Raw genomic sequence first — 18,112 nt, forward strand, 5'->3', positions numbered from 1 at the left:
TTGCTTGCCAACCTTTTCATGGGTTGGTGGGAGCATTCCCAAATCTTTGGAGATGGGATCCCCTTCAGGAGTCTCATTGTTTTGTATTTTCAACATCTTATTTTTGTTTGTAAAAGAGATGTTGATCTTACTGCCTTTTTATCTTATCTGAATGACAATCAGTGCAATTTGCAATTTACAGGTATGAGTGACCCAAAGAGGTTTCTTTTCTTTGTAGTACCCAAATGGATTTTGATAGAGAATCTACTTTAATGTATGAGAGATTTTTGTTAAGGGGATATCCTAGGTGGTCCTTGGATAGGGCCTATTCTATTGCCCTCAATAAGAACAAACATGAGTTATTACACATTAAGAGTATACAGAAACAAGTTAATAGAGAGAGTGACCATAAAAAAACATCTCTAGTGCTCTCATACAGTCTGGAGTTTAAACAGATTAAGCATATAATACAAACATATTCACTGTTATTGTCCAATGACCCATATGTGCTCAAATTCTAGATCATGGTATGGAATTTGTGGCTAAAAAGCGAAATATTTGGGTAATTATTTAGCCCCGAGTTTATTTCAATCAGTGCATATACCCAATCATCCACTTGGCTGCATTTTAAAGGGAACTTTAAATGTGGTTCTTCTGAGTGCATCTTTTGTTCCCATATGTTGCTGGGTCAAGATGTACATTCGAGCAATGGTAGAGTTTTTAAATTCAATAAATTCTTCAATTGCAACACTTCCTATGTAATTTATGTTATAACATGTGGTGCTTCCTCTAAGCAATATGTGGGAAGGACTATTCGAAGACTACACTAGATAGATAGATTTAGATAGATAGATTTAGGGAACACTTGGGTGACATCAGGGGTAATAAATCCACAAATGTTGTTTGTCATTTTAATTATAAGCATAATGGAGATCTGTCCCTAGATAAAGTCCAAATTATAAAAAAAATAAAAACACCAGTTGGGGGGAGAGATATTTTCCACCTCTTATGCAATAGAGAGGTATTTTGGATTTTTAAATTACAAAGTAGAATACCTGATGGATTGAATTTGGAATGAGATGTGACACACTACTATGAATAATTATGATCATTTTGATACATCCCATTCGTATTAATGCAATCTAGTTCTTTGACTGTTACATATATAAACATACACCGTATTTATATCTATATTTACATTATCATTGTACTATATGCGGTCTCAACAAACCATGTGTATATGCTTTATTTGTTGATAATGATAAGATAAAATTATGAATATAACTGTGATTGGATAGTATGTATATGTATTAATATGGAATAATCTTTCTCTGTTTTCCATATGCAGTTTTTCCTTGTGCATTTTTATAATATGCATCTTTTCTTGCAACTTTCCGCTATACCTATTCCCTATAAGTTCCATGGGGTAATTTTATTAGCTGTGCAAGTGTCTTCTTATAATTTAGATGATCAGTTGTTTATATTTTTTGCACATCTATATTAGATACGTATATATATATACCCTAAATGGAACTGTGAATAAGTATATGTGTGTGTTTCTTTTTAAGACAAATATATGAGTCATCTATATATATTTATTCTTTTCTCCTTATAGCTATATATATGTATATTTTCTTACTATTGGTTTGTCTGGAGCAGAGCCAATTAAGCACTTTAATATCATGAAGGTATGTGGTTGCTAGTGCTTATGCGTTATGACTAAGCAAAGAAATTCATGAAATGCGTCAACCATGCTGTTACTGTAAATATTTTTGATGTTGGATGCTTTTTATACAATAAAGATTTTTTCCTTATTTTTGGAGTGCGGTCATTCGTTTGCCATTTGAATCACTTGCCCAGACCAAGGACTGGACCAACACCTGCTCATTAAGGAGGATATCATTATCACCTGGAGCGGTGTTATTTATTTGTTCATTGCACAGCTTAAGAGAGAGACAGTAATTTGCACTAGGGTTGCACCAATACCGATACTAGTATCGTATCAGTACCGAGCATTTGCACGAGTACTTGTACTTTATTGAAAGTGATTGTAACTCCTGCAGCAATTGTCCCTGACTGTCCAGGTAGCAGGTCAAGCATTGGAGCATTTGCACAGGTACAAGTATCGGTACAACCCTAGTGCAAATTACTGTCTCTCTCTTAAGCTGTGTAATGAATAAACAGATAACACCGCTCCAGGTGATAATGACATCCTCCGTAATGATCAGGTGCTGGTTCAGTCCATGGTCGCCGCACCGATCATCCCTGACTGTCCCCTGTATCTTCCTATGGTCCCCCTCCATGTCCTCCTCTGTGTTCTCTGTGTGCTCCAGTCCGGTCCCCCATGTCCTCCTCCGGTCCCCCTCTATGTCCTCCTCTGGTTCCTCTGTGCGCTCCTCCCTTTGCTCCTCCAGTGCCCCCGTGTCCTCCTCTGGTCCCCCTCTGTGCTCCTCCGCACCCCCCCGTCCCAAATCTGTCAGGATGGAGAGAGGAGGAAGGAGCCCATAAATATGTAATTTACCGGCTCCTTCCTTTTCTGAATGGACAGAGTCACTGACTCTGTCCATTCATAACAGCATCGTAAACTGTGTTTACGATGCTTCAGTTTATGAATGAAGAGGAACCGCCGTCTCCTCTCCATTCATCTCCAGTGCAGCTGAAGCTGTTGAGAAAGGGACTGGAGAATCTGGGTCCTCAGTCCCTTTTCCTGTCTCAAAGGGGAGATGTCAGGGGTTGTAAAAAATAAAATTGTAAAAAAAAATAAAAATTAAAAGCTACTGACACAGTCCACGCCTCATCAGTGCCATCTATCAGTGCCCATCAGTGCTGCATGTTAGTGCCACTGTCACATGACATTAAAAAAAGTATCAGTAATCGGTATCGGCAAGTACTTGAAAAAAGTATCAGTGCTTGTACTCGGTCGATACACACACACTTTCACACACACACATTAAGATACACAGTAACTTGCGCACACACACAAATTAAGATGCACAGTAACTTGCACAAAAACACACACAGTAATACAGTAACACAATAACACACCAGTGTATTACTCACATGTCTTGTTAGTTGATACATTTGGCTCTTCTACAGTAAATGCCTCTTTTACTGTCCACCCCTGAGTGTACTGTGGATGCCTTGTAAATTGTAGCTGTCACTGTAGGCTGGATTGAATGGAGCCACACAGCGGTGTTTAGCTCCCTGCAGGAGCTGCAGTACTGTACACCCTGCAGCACCACAAACCCTGTGTTCTAAACAGCCACAATCAATTTGTTGTGACCAGGCAAAATATTTGCCACCCCTTCTGTGCATGCTGATAACTGAAACCCTGGTCAATCATCCAGTTTTCCACTCACTAATGCCAGCTACACATGGTCCGAAAATCGACCATAAATGGACGGTTCAACAGGAACCTGCCGACTTTTGGCCCATGTGTACAGATAATCACAGCTCATGTTGAGGATTGTGGGACAGATTTTTTACAATGCTGTGTTTCTGAGCCTTAACGTGAATTAGTATCTATCCCTGGAATACATAGAATGAACCCACTAGGGGAAAAGGCTGGGGGCATTTTTTGGGACTATGCGATACAAACAGTGAAACAAAAGAAAAAGGAAAAAATGTGATGATGTATCCATAACCATATAATAATGCAAGCTAAAAAATTACAACGTTTTATTGAATTCATGATTAGAAATTAAAAAAAAAAACCTCAATGGGGGCAACATGATTGTTATCACAAAAAGCTTAAGCTAAAAACAATGCAAGGTGCCACAAAATGCCAGCTTAGAAACAATGTATAAAACATATAATGTGAACAGATGATACAGATGCAAAAAAATCCCAACGTGTTTCAACGATATACTTCTTGTGGGATAATTGTTTTATATTGCAACAGCTTTTGGTTTTTGCATTGAGATACTTACATTTGCACAGAGTGACATTTGATTTGACAATATTATATGGTTTCTTGGTGAACAGCAGCAGTCATACAAAAATAATATAAGGAGAGTGGGCACCTTTAACCCAAGTTTGGTGCAAATAAAGTAGGTTGTGATTTCACATATTGGTGGTGATCTGGCATAATTTGGGTGTCAAGTAGTACACGTGTACAGCTCCCTGTCCAACAGAAGCCGGTCTCACGACCGGCTTCTGTGGAAGAAGCATGCTGGAAAATCAATGGCTAGCAATGCTCATCAGTGTGTCTTGGCAAGGGGACAGTCCCACTATCAGAACACAATAGCACAGCAGGGGAGATCGCTGTACTAACATCCCTTTTGTTAGTACAGAGATCTGTCAGGTTTTTTTTTATTCAGCCCGCTGTGTTAAATGGAAAAAAACTTATAGTGTGTGTGTACTAAGCTTAACACCGACCTTCCCCCCAGCCTGATATCAATTGATCTCCTTGGTGGAACTACATAGAGATTGTATACTAATGGAGCACAGGCATTTCACTTAGAAAAAGTTACTGTTTACCTAGCTATGTTAAAACTGTGTTAACTTCAATTATCCAATCATGTACAAGCAAAACATTTATTTTATTATATACATGTAGCTGATTATTTACTGTAAATATAGCTAAAGATGTTATTCACAAAGCTAAGTGAACATTCACTTTAGTATGTGAACAGTCTCTATTTAATAATTAAATGCCAAAATCTCAAGTACAAGTGGAGGTTTGGATGGGTCACTTTGAAAGGAAAAAAGATTTTGAGACAGCCTCTTTGATCTTGCTGGATTTAAAAATGTATAAAAAAACTTACAGCGGAGTTCCAGAAAGTAGGTCCCCCGCTTATCTGCTTCCTCCCCCCCTCCGGTGCCAGATTTGGCACCTTTCGAGGGGAGGGGGGAACTGGTGCCTGTTTTTGACAGGTACTCCTCCTCACTTCCGGGAGACCTCACCGCGGCGCTGTCCCTCGGAAGTTCAGCTCCCCCTCCTCCTTCCTCCGCTGCCAGGCCAGTTAGAAAAAGCAGAGCACTTCGCGTATGCACAGTAGGGAACTGGCTGTGAAGCCGAAAATCTTCACTGCCACTTTTCCTTACCATGAATGGCGGCAGCACCAAAGAGTCGATCCGAAAATTGACTGGGGTGCTGACATCGCGGGAACCCTGGACAGGTAAGCAGGTTGAATGAAAAAAAAAGATCTGATTCCCCATCTCCATCATTGATGTGGTTGAGGGAATCCCTCCCAATGTGGTATTGTATTCTAAAAGCGGGTAGTCTTCCCTGCCATCAGAATACAATGATTAATGCTGCTAGCTATAACCGGTGGTATTGATTGATCAGGAAAACTGTACAACCAGCCAAATTTAAATCCATGTACAGCTGGCCTTAGTTGCACATAAGCAATGGGAGTGAATACAAGTCAGTGATTGCTTTGACTATTTTAATTCTTTATTGTCCTAAAACCTAATTACTCTTGCTTGAGGATCTGCACATGATTTTTTTCTTCCAAGTGTGTGTTTTCTGTAAATTCCTTCCCTATTGATCTCTCAAAATCCTGCATTTTAAAGTAAATATGATTGGCATTTACATTTATTTTCTGTTGTTGCCTAAAATTATTGTGTTTTTCAAGAGAATGCTATGTTATGCCTTTAAATGAATTAATTTCCAAATTAAAGTTTTAATACAAAAAACATGTAGGTAGGCTGACATGAGATGTACATGTTTTTTTTTCAATAAGATTACATCTTTAGTATTTTGTCTGTTTGTACACCCTGGTTATCAGTACATGAAAAAAAAAATCACTAGTATCCCTAGTATTATGTAAACATATTTTTTATGAAGTATGTTTTAAATCTGTTTGATGCAATCTATTTTTCTCTTAAAATTGTTACTTTCACAAACTTAAAAACGCAGAAATATGACTTAGGTGTGAAACTGTTGTTCTTTACATACACTGGACAATTATTATCTCAATATAATTATCATTGTTTTATCCCAATAATAAATATTTTGTCACTATTTCAAATGCCTCCTCTTCCTTCTTTCCTAATAAAAGGCACAACTCAATAAGGCATTTATGGAGTGATACTTAATTGTGAATTTACACTCCACATGACTGATGGTTTTGTGAATTTAACCTAATAATTTGCAAATATCATTATTGCGATACTATTTTTGTGGGACTCATATACATCTGTGGGGTCTAGAAAGAGGTTAAACATTGTTCATAATAAATGTGGATACAGATCTGCCAAAGATGTAAATTGAACTATATATTTTAAAGCAACCTTGTCAATAGAATAAAAAAGGGGAAACAAAGTGCTCCCTGCAAACAAGAGATTTCATACATACATCTCTTCGTTGAAGGCCTAGTCTCCATGCTGCACTCAGTGGTTTGATCCACCAGCCATTAATGTTACTACTGTGTTTGTAATGACATGGGGGCCAGTGGAAAGAACTACAGAATGCAGAGGGGCCCAGAAATCTGACACTCCTGGAAGTGTCAGATTCTGAAGGTTTTTCAGGGTGCTATATCTCTGCAGTACAACACAGATGTGCAGTGGGCAAATAAGTACAACATTTATAAAGCAATAGTTCAAAATTTAAAAATGTGACTGGTAGCTTTTGCATATATACTTTTTATAGAATTGCTTATTTTGAATTCTGGACTCCACTAGACCACATATGTATATACTGATATGTTAACAGGTCATTCGACGGGGTGGAGTGGAGGAAAAGATGCTGTGCTTGGTGAGAGAACGGGCAGGCCACTCCTGTGAAACGGCGGTTATTGTGATTCTGATTCTGGTATGGGAAGGCATATCTCTAACTTTAGCTGACAAGCTGTACTCCGAACTAACAGGAACACTAAGAAGATATGGAACCTTAACAAACAGACGCTGTGCTCTCAATGAGGAGTAAGTTGTTTTGTGATCAGTTTCACATTTTTATTTACTCTGTTATTTCTCAGTTAACTTAAAATACATGCAACACAAATGCATGTATATTTTATTTATTTCACATGGAACATTCAATAAAGTGAAAAAATTCCTTAGAAGCAATTTTGGAAAGTGGCAACATTAACGTTTATCTCAAGTAATTTTTTTAAATAGAGCAGAGAATGAATAAAATCCCTGGCAAGTTTTGATTTGCTGTCTGTGCCCCATTGGTCTTTTCTCCAATTTGTGTCCCACAAACAACAAGGAACAACAGGACGTGAGCTCCCCAAACTAAAACTGGATACACAAGGACCAAATTTCGGCCAGATCAGCAGGGACCGGCCAAATTTTTATCTGTGTGCAGCCCTTTGTTATAGTCTAGTAACGCATTTTTATAAGTCTCTTTTGTACTAATAAAATTTCATTAAAGAGGAACTATAGATAAAACTTTTTTTTTTGTTATTTTGGATAGACTAACCCCTGTAAGGTTTATTTTTGACGTTCTTATCCCATAGCCAAACAGGAAGTGAGAGGAAATCCCTGAAAATTGAGGGACTCTATTGGGGTCTGCCAGGTCACTAGAACTAGTGTCCCCATTGGAAGATTCCCCCTCTATTACTTTTCTGGGGACAGCTCAAAATGTAGGATTTTCTTTTACTTTCACTTTCAATGATAAATAGGACAAATAGAGAGGGTGAATCTCCCTAACAGGGACATAGACAGCAATAAAAGCCTGACCGGGGTTCTAATCCATCTCCCCCCAAAACCCAACGTGCTTAGAACAGAAGATTTTCTTTCTATATTTTCTGTATTGTTATAAAGTCAGATCTAAAATATTTGTTATCTTTCAGGCGTACTTGTGCATGTCAGGGGCTGGACCCCGAAACCTGTGGTGCCTCGTTTTCCTTTGGGTGCTCTTGGAGCATGTACTACAACGGGTGCAAGTTTGCCAGAAGCAAAATCCCCAGAAAATTCAAACTTCTTTGTGATGACCCAAGAGAGGTGAATGTCTCTTGATTTCTTGGAAGTTTATTTGTTATTAATTATCTGCACAAGCCCTATATCTGCCACATATAAGCTTGGTTGGCTTGTAAATATATTAGATATGATTTTGTATAGTTTAGGTTCTCTCTCTCAGTGATGTATTAGAATTCCTACTGTGGATTTAATTAAATGTTTGCAAACCCATCAGAAGACATTGGTATCGTTGATAATCTTTAGCCCTCTCCTTGGTGGACTACCTTCTCAATCCCAGGGTAGGGTTCTTAATCTATGGTGGGGGGGGGGTAAACAAGCATCACTTTACCCTTTTTTGCCTTTTATTGCTGAATTCTATTCTAGGATGGAAGGTTTAGGGGTGCAGGATACCACCAAAAAGGGCAGGTATTCAAAAGTAGCAATAGTAGCAGTAGTCCCTTTAAGAGTTGTTTAAGTCATGGAAATGTGTTCCAAATATTTATTATCTCCCAAGCCACACCTCTTTGCAACCCTTCAGGGATTGGTTGGGTCAGATACATATTCATAGCTCTGGGTTTGACTTTCCCAATCTGCTTATTGGAACCTATTTTACAGTAACAGGCAGAAGCTACCAACCCATTAAGATTGGGGAAGATCTACCGGGCCCAAAAAAGGTAAATACCAGCTCAGGCTACAGCTAAACAGCAACACGCTAAATTTTATGAGAGACATAACTAAACAGGATAGGGTCCCTATATATCTCTGACTCTTTGTGGAATCATTATTGCATTAAAAAGTACTTAGCAGATATAACATTGGCAATAAACTAGATAGAAACACATGAAGCGAAGATGCCTATACCTGATGTTAGAGAAATCTGCCCAATAAAGGGATGTTCTCATGTCTGAGTCCTACCCATTCCAACCATGTCAGATATTCCTTTATTGAGCCTCCATGGGAGGAAATTTAGTTGGACAGGTTGGATTTTTCCCAGTCAGTTGTTTTTTTTCCACACAAAAGAGGCTTCTGGTAGGCATGCCTATAGAGCGTTTCCCTCCATTCTCCATAAATAAGCATTCATATTTACCTTATGCAGTCTTTCATGTTTGCACCTCAATTTTTCTTTAGAAAGATTGTTTGACAATTGAATAGTTCATAAACCATTAACTACTTTTGAAAGTTTTTCTGTAGTTTACAAGCTGGAAAATTAAAGGTCCCTGAATTATTATTTTATAGCAAAATCTCATCTTAACGGCAGTTGCAATAGAAGAACTATTATACTTATCTTCCCTATGTCACTGCTGTGTCCTGTAGTGGTGTAGGGGTTGGAGGATGGAACCCGGAGGGGGAGCAAAATCCCTTACCATTCCCAGAAGTGTGGCATGCTAAAAAGTCTGACAGAGGCTACAGCACTTGAATGGAAGGAAGGTAGGAGAATGACACCGGAGAGGTGAGTATAATAGCACTTCTATTGAAGAGAACTGCCATTTTTAAGGGATTTAATGCTAACAGATATGGAAGTTGTTCTTTTTCAGAAGAACTTAGGTTAGTGAATGTATTGCCTTAATAGCATAATCACAATAGACTCACAGAGGAAGAAACACATTTTTACTTATTGGCTCAAAGGAGGAGGGTAGGTTGTGAGATTTAGGTCAAATAGCATACAATGTAAATAGTTGTTATAGTGCAAAACAAGAAATGTGCATGTAAAAATTCATGTGACAGGAAAATAACTCATGGTAAAGCATCACTAACTAAGCCTTTCTGGTATTCAGAAATGTTCATATGACACAGACCAAAATAAATGAGCACCACTTTTCTAAAATATCATGTGTATCAGAGTTGTATTTTTAGTTTAACAATAATAATGTTGTGTAATAGCCAGAGATTCTGTAATAATAAGCATTAATGAGTAATAAGCCCAAGCAAATTAAGTTTATCGTTAAGCAAGATGTTATCCCTATTAGTGATTTTCAATGTACAAAACCCTTTGTGTCTAATTAGGGATCATTATTTTTTTCCACAGAAAAGGGAATACCCTATCCACTAAACTTTAGCCTGGGCATCATCCAACTTCCCACTACAAATGAGTCATAGTTTATGACAAATCCAAAATGTAATGTGCATTGCAAGAATATAAAATAGTAAATACCAAATTTAGGTTTATCCAAAAGATAATGCAAAGAACAATGTAAATGTATTCCTAATTGATTATGTGCCTTATACCACTTTTAATAAGTGTGCTTATGTTTAAGTGATTGTAAAGTAAAAAAAAAATGTATAAAAAAAACCAAACATTTCATACTTACCTGCTCTTTGCAGTGGTTTTGCACAGAGCAACCCCGATCCTCCTCTTCTCGGGTCCCCCGCAAACACTCTGGGCCCCCCCTTGCCGAGTGCCCCTAAAGCAAGCCGCTTCATGTGGGGGCACTCCTGTGTGCTCGCCCCAGAGCCACCTCTCTGCGTCCATAAGACACAGAGAGCGCGGCTCAGCCCCACCCCCCCTCCCGCCTCACTGGCTGTGATAGACAGCAGCGGGAGCCAATGGCTCCTGCATCTCAGCCAATCTGGAGGGAGGACCCCACACACACACACACACAGAACATTACATTTTGACAGTGGAACCTACCATTGTTAGAATACACTGATCAGTTGCAGCAGCGACCAATCGACAGAGGTTTTCCAGCAGGCTCCTTCAACAGAAGTCAAACAATTAGCTTCTGTTGAACAGGCAAACACTGATGTAGATTGGGCTAGTCCCTGCTAAACTATTCCAATTGCAAAAAAGTGTATGGTCAGCTTGAGCCCCGGCTCACACAGGGGCGACTTGTCAGGCGACCTAGCCGCCTGACATGTCGCGTCCGTTCTGTACTACGGAACCGTTCTAATAGGAGCGACGCAGGTCGCTCCGACTTAGAAAAAGGTTTCCTGTACTATTTTTGGGGCGACTTCAGGCAACTTGCATTGACTTCTATACAGAAGTCGTTTTGCAAGTCGCCACTCCTGTGGTGTCCAGGTCGCCTGAGGCAGTCGCGCTGCAAGTCGCGCTGCCTCAGTGTGAACCGACACTTAGTGTCTTATTTTTGTTAAATTCTGCTAAATAAAAGCCATGGGTGCTAGTGTTGTGTATGGGCACGCCCTGCTAATAATGTTATGAAATCAGTTTAACCTTCTGTCTTTGTTCTAACACTGAAATCAGTAGTGGCGGGCATACCTCCCAACTTTTTGAGATGGGAATGAGGGACACCTACCAGCAAAAGTATGCAGGCATAGGACACACCCCTGGCCACACCCCCTAAAAAGAGAATTGTACAAAAAAACAAGATTAGTTAAATCCACATGTGCTTTATTTACCACTACTATTCCTTTATATTGGCTTCCGGAATTTACAAATGTAGCAATTTAGAAATCAGATGAAAGGTTCAGTGCTGGAAAAAATTTTTTGATAGATAAAAAGTGCATTTTATATACATCTATATAGATCAAACAAAAATGAGGGACAAATGAGGAGGAATGAGGGACAGAGGGACATTTCTCCAAATCAGGGACAGTCCCTCGAAATCAGGGACAGTTGGGAGCTATGGCAGTGGGATTTTATGGTTCTGTATGCACACTGCAGTCTGAGTGTAGAAAGAAGAAATTGCTGCACACCATGACTGATCTTGAGTCCATTTATTGCAACATCCCAAAGTGACATTGCGTCTTTGTGTGAAACGCGTCAACCATCTGTACCTGTCACTGTCCTGTGTGTGCCACTTTGGAATGTTGCAATAAAGGGACTCAAGATCCATCATGGTGTGCAGCCATTTCTTCTTTCTATAGCAGTTCCATAGAAGTGAGCTGGGCCTAGCACCCATGTGTGGAGTCCAATCAGTCTGATTATCTCACCTGGAGATGCTTGTCTTTTGTTTCATTGCAGTCTGAGTGTGACAGGCTCACACACTGAAGACTTGAGATTTTAGTTCTGTCAATTTCCAGTGCCATGAAGCAAGCACTAAACATTGAGAATATAAACAAAACGTATTTGGGGAGGTCCAGCTTTAATGATAGCTCTGCATGCACAAAACCCCCTAACCTGCATATCCAAAGTCTAACAAATACAGTGCCCACAGGAAACAAAATTTCCACAAACCTGGCTCTTATAAGAATATGCAGCAAAAAAATGACTGGTGTACTTACTGCTATACATACCCATTTCTAAAGCAGTCTTACCATGGCGAAACAGCTCTTTTTAAAAAGTCCTGTTTACAAAGAACGGGGGTTTTCTTTCCAAATGTGTTCAGCATTTAGTTTTCTTCAGGGCTTTGAAGCAAGTAACATTCCATTCAAGTAAATTAATGGGAAAACAAAGACAGGAGAAGAGCCTGGTCACATGACCTGTCATATTTGATTTTTTTTCTTTGGTTGTTGTAAATGCTTTCTTAAAACATCATGACTCTGCTATTTTTTTAATTAAGGAAGAGAAATTGGAAGACAGTCTGCAGAATTTGTCGACACTAATAGGACCAGTTTACAAGAAACTTGCACCAGATGCCTTTAACAATCAGGTATGTAATCATGCCCAACTCAAAAGGGCTGCTTTCCCTGTCCAACAACCCTCTGTGCAGATTTTCCAGCATAATTTGAATCCTATCATTGAAGAGTTTCTTACTAATGGGATCCAAGTGAACAGCGTAGAGTAAAGACCTATATGATAACATGTGTACTTTACTACTAGCCCGTGAGAGCTACCAGCATGTCTTCCATTAACGAATGTCTTAGTAATGTAAAGGATGCATGGGTGGACATCCTTTACAGTGTTGTCTGCGCTTTTATACGGCACAGATAATTCATTGTAGTGGTGGTACGGAGTAAATGCATTATGTGGGGGAACACTTTCTTTATTGCTAGGTGCCAGTGGCGGCCGCTCATGCAGGGCGCAGGGGCGCCACCCCCCAATCCATGCTTCCGGCCCCTAATCTACATGCAGGGTGCCAGATGCATGAATTCCAGTGGGGTTTTTTTATTTTTAGAAGCACATGATTAGAGCCTGAGGCTATAGTTGGCTTCAAAAAGGGTGGGCTGAGGGAGCAGAGCACTGCGCCCAGAGCCCACCCAGTTGTGTGACATTAGCAAAATAATATTTGTTAATGTCTTCCTGTTTCTCCTCCCGGCCAATCAGGAAGCGGGTTCTGAGACCCGATTGACTGGAAGTCCTAAGACCTGATTGTCCGCGGGTCCTAAGACCTGATTGGATGGGAGGAGAAGCGATCGCTGGGACTCGGGAGGAGATGCGGGGGGGAAGCCGCCGAAGCCTGTGACCTGGAGATGGGGTAAGTGTGGGGCTGGTGGGGGGCTTGGCGGGTGATGGGCGAGCGATTCGGCGATCGAGCAACATGGGGGGGTGGGTATGGTCGGTTGGCTGGCTGGGGAAGCCCAGGGGCCACCACCTCCCCAAGAAAATTGAGCACCAGCCGCCACTGCTAGGTGCTGAGTTTGACGTTTCCACCATGACCATTGCACTACTATATATGGCTACTATATCACATCTTCTCTGTAAAATATTTGCTCATTGCATCAGGGATTTTTTCATATTACAATAAAAAACATCTCTGGACAAAGCTTTTTTATTTTACGTTTTGAATAAAGTGGGGAAGGGTTAGAGCCTTTGTCTTGGGTTTTATTGCTGTCTTTATCACTCCTAGGGTGATTCACCCTCTGTATTTGACCTGGCAATCATTGTCACTGGAATGAAAAGTGATAGGAATTGATACATGAATTGAAATTCGTCCAGTTCAACAGGGAGTGGTGGAATTTCGATCCATGTATGGGCAGACTGGTTGTAAAGAATTTGATCTACTGATCGACTTCTGTACAACCAACCTGTCAGGTTTTTCCCGATCAATCAGAGCCACCAGCTACAGCCGGCTGCACTAATCAGTGTATTCTGACGGCAGGGAAGTCTCCCCACTGACAGATTACAGTAACTACGGGAGGATTCCCATATGCACATCGAATGAAAGGAAACTTTACCAACAGGACATAGCAAAAAAAAGAAGACTGGCAATCAAAAATGTTTTGACAAGAGATACCCTTAAGATATATATTTTTTTGTTGATTAAGCAGAAAAAAAATTATATTGCCTATGTCCATCCATAGAGAATTCATCCTACATGTACCATTCAGTAGATGTTACATGAAAAATATTGCTCAGGGGTTTTATCATTCCTGACCAAAATATCAGAAACTCCTTGTGTCCCTATTTGTACTCTGTGCTATTTTTTTGTAGGTACGATTATAAAATCCTCCCTAGAATTTTCCCTGGTGACACTGATGGACACTGCCATATAGAGAAGATATGTTAACTAGATATTACATCTGACATCATACATCTGTCTTTGGAAACCCAGTATTTAATATATTGTACTTAGTGTTGTTTTATAGTTTGATTCCATTTTTTTCTAGTTTGGATTTTTTGTTTTATTGGAAAATGCTTGTTTTTACAGAATTTTGCTGAAGATTGTAGAATTATATAAGTCATCTTAATAACTGCACATAACTAGTTCCCTGTTTCATTTGCAGATCGAGCATGAACATAGAGCCCCAGACTGCCGCCTTGGTAAGAAGGAAGGTCGCCCTTTCTCAGGAGTCACTGCCTGTTTGGATTTTTGTGCTCATTCCCACAGAGATTTGCACAATATGCAAAATGGGAGCACACTGGTAAGTCAGACTGTGGCCTATAAAGTAATATTAGTGTGGATTTAAGTTAGGTTTACACTTGCTGTAGTCATAATACTTTTTGTTTTTTATTGTGAATTATTAAATATTCTGCCTCCTTTCACATGGCACATCTAGATTTCATTATAAGAGAGAAAATACAGAATACAGAAAATATAGTCAAAAGTGTGCACAATGGTGCAAGCTCAATTCTCTGATTTTGCCTGATGGTCTTTACATGACATTATACCTTGTGTATACAATCCTGTATTAGTCATATAGATCCAGTTTTAAAGCTGCAGTCTATATTAATTAATAAATCATTAAATTTGACTTATCAGAATTTGACTTGGTATCAGCCTCTTTAATTCCCAGTACAGTCGATTTCAGATTAGGAAAGTTAGAAGCAGCAAAATGAACCAATCAGCTGTGCTGCAGTGCTCAGTTATGCTGATAGGAGTATATAACAGAGAGAAGAGCTCATCAGTCTGCTGCTTCTCTTTTCACTGGCCTATCACAGAGTGGGGAGGGGACAAGACCTGAAAGTTTGACCTAAATGTAGCAGAGAAATGTCAGGTCCCCTCCCCTACTATGCAGGGGTGTGCTGGGGAGATCCAGAAATCTCTGTTGCTAATAAGTAACCTCTTTCTTAAGCCTGTCTTCTAGGGGCTCATTCCCCTCCCCCCTCTACCTTAAGTAGTGTTTACGTGCTGATGGTTACAGCAACAGTACAGTACGGGTATAGGATATAGTACCGGTCATTAGATTTTCCTGACCAGGTACAGGTGATAACTTGCGTGTTCCATTCCCTATCCCCCACCCATCATCTTGTTGTGATATTTAGCTATTTTCCTGTGGTTCATCCTTAAATTAGAACTCTATCCACTCTTCCAAGTAGCATCCTAATATGTACCTGCTTGAGGTTTATTTTTTTTTCATAATCAATCTAGAAGGCACAACTGTCATTGCAAGACAGCACTCTAGGAAGACAATTTATGCAAGAGAAAGGATAGAGGGAATCAGCATTACTTCAAGTAATTTATATTCTAGAATAGAAGGTTCCACAGTACATTGCCTCTTCTTGCTGTTCAAACAATTAAAGATTTCTAATGCCCTGTACACACGACCGGTTTTGCCGTCAAACTAAACTCCGGAGGTTTCTCCGACGGAACTCCGACGGAATTCCATTCAAGCGGTCTTGTCTTGCAACACCCTTTGGGTATCTTTATTCTTCATGGCACCTCAAAACGCAAGAAGATTGTTGACCAAAAAGGTCCAGTGAAGTGAATAGGCTGCCCAATGTAAAACACGTGGCAACGCGTGTACATTGCTCTTTAAAAATTGCAAGGAGGAATACTTGTACACAATATCTAAGGGGGGCCTAAATGTGTTTGTAACTATATGATCAGATATTTTATTTCACAAACACCCTCCAACACTTCTGTGATTCATTTCTTCCAGGTTTGCACTTTAACCAGAGAAGACAATCGTGAACTTGGTAAATTGCCCGAAGATGAACAGCTTCACGTGTTACCTCTTTACAAAGTTTCTAATGTAGATGAGTTTGGCAGCAAGGAGGCACAGGAAGAGAAGAAAAGAACGGGTGCTATCCAGGTTCTGACGTCTTTCCGCAGGCAAGTGAGGATGTTGGCAGAACCTGTTAAGACATGCCGGCAAAAGAAAATGGAAGCAAAGAAGGCAGCAGCAGAGAAGCTCTCTTCATCCCAAGAAAATAGCTCTAGTAAACATGAAAAGGAGAAAAACTCACGTTATAAGAATGCGCATTCTGAAGCTGCTAATCATGAAAAGCAACTAGCAGGTAACTTTATTAAATGCCCTTTGGACTGAATTAGGGTTCATTTAGGTGTAGAAGGCCGTACACTGTTTAAATTCAAATGAATTTCTGCACCTGGGGTTGTCAGATGTTTAGTATGACCACCTTTAGAAAAAAATAAGCTGTGCCTGTACTCTGGTAACTACACATTTCTACATGCATACAGGGACTGTTGGGTGTCCCTGGGCACAGTAATACACTTGTTTTTTTATATCATAGGAGTAAAGGGGAGGAATCCAATGAGGCCAAGGGACTTTTAGGGTGCTCAGTAGACAAAATGAAAAATAGCAAGAATAAAAAAATACAAATTTTATTATAAATCTTATTAAAAAATCTTTTTTTTAAAAAAGAAGAAAAAACAGACATGAAGCAACACAGCTGATGTGTTTCCAAGACAAATCTATGATACAGAGCTTAATACCACTTTCTAGACATGTTTCGCTTTTTAAGCTTCTTCAGGCGATATAATGTGGCATCTGATCAACTAAAAAAATATAAAGAATGGACAAACAATGAGTGCTCATGTCCAGAGATGTATATAATAACCACATTGATTAAATTCAGAATGTGTCATAATTAGTATATAGCAATACATTCATATGTAAACAGTTGCAGGGTATAGATACATACGTATGATATAGCATCAAAATTGCAAAACAAATGCAAAAAGGATAACAATACATTTGAAAAGTAAATAATTTTGAAAAATAAAAATATACATACATAGATAATGTGAAAAAAAAAAAAAACCCAATTCACCTTACCGAGTATGGTAGAGACAAAAAATGTCTGTAGAAAGAAAGAAACTTGTTTTTTTATGATTTACAACCCTCCGCATCTTTGTGAATGAGCCTCTTTTTTGCACAGATTGTATTGTTGCCTAATTTTGACTTTTTTGAAAGTAATGCCCCGTACACATGGTCGGATTTTCCAACTGAAAACGTTCGCTGGTAGCTTGTTGCCGGAAATTCTGACCGTGTGTAGGCTCCATCGGACATTTTCCATCGGAATTTCTGTCACACAGAATTTGAGATCTGGATCTCAAATTTTCCGACAACAAAATCCGTTCTCGTAAATTCCGATCATGTGTACACAATTCCGACGCACAAAGTTCCACGCATGCTCGGAATCAAACAGAAGAGCCGCACTGGCTATTGAACTTCATTTTTCTCGGCTCGTCATACGGGTTGTACGTCACCGCATTCTTGGCGTTCGGAATTTCCGACAAGATTTGTGTGACCGTGTGTATGCAAGACAAGTTTGAGCCAACATCCGTCGGAAAAAATCCATGGATTTTGTTGTCGGAATGTCCGATCGTGTGTACGGGGCATTTGAGTGTATGTGTTGGCAAAATAAAACAAACATATTCAGCACATTGCTGTAATAAATGCACATTTACTGCCTCTGCTGCACTGAAATCCCAAGAAGTGTTTTTAGCCCTGTTCTCCCCTGCTGGACTGCAGAACACCACCCCCTTATGTGATAGAGATAAGGAGACAGGGAGGTTATCTTTAGCACAGCAGTGGAGAACTCTTTAGGAGCTAAAAAACATAAAACTCCCAAACATTACATATTTTATGAAAGCAGACACCCTAGAGAATAAAACAGTGTTAGTTCCAACTTTTTATGTCACACTAGGTTTAGGAAACAAAAAAATTCAGTAAAAAACACATTAAAAGTTCATTTTAGGGGGCAAGAAAACGTAATAAATTACCCAATTTTTGGGTAAAATATAAAAGCCAAAGTTGCACCGAGTAA

The 18,112-nt window shown here is 39.5% G+C and overlaps 1 protein-coding gene across 1 annotated transcript in view; it reads left to right on the plus strand.

Annotated features, from left to right (window-relative positions):
- The window catches only part of TET2 (tet methylcytosine dioxygenase 2), a 130,124-nt gene that overhangs the window by 107,689 nt on the left and 4,323 nt on the right, over positions 1-18,112 (plus strand). The window contains exons 5-9 of the mRNA XM_073601827.1: positions 6,638-6,846; positions 7,719-7,869; positions 12,282-12,371; positions 14,386-14,523; positions 15,982-16,339. Of these exons, the coding sequence (XP_073457928.1) occupies positions 6,638-6,846; positions 7,719-7,869; positions 12,282-12,371; positions 14,386-14,523; positions 15,982-16,339 (946 nt within the window). The remainder of the gene's footprint in view (positions 1-6,637; positions 6,847-7,718; positions 7,870-12,281; positions 12,372-14,385; positions 14,524-15,981; positions 16,340-18,112) is intronic.

This window comes from Aquarana catesbeiana, linkage group LG01 (genome assembly GCF_042186555.1).
Source record: "Aquarana catesbeiana isolate 2022-GZ linkage group LG01, ASM4218655v1, whole genome shotgun sequence".
Classification (NCBI taxonomy): domain Eukaryota; kingdom Metazoa; phylum Chordata; class Amphibia; order Anura; family Ranidae; genus Aquarana; species Aquarana catesbeiana.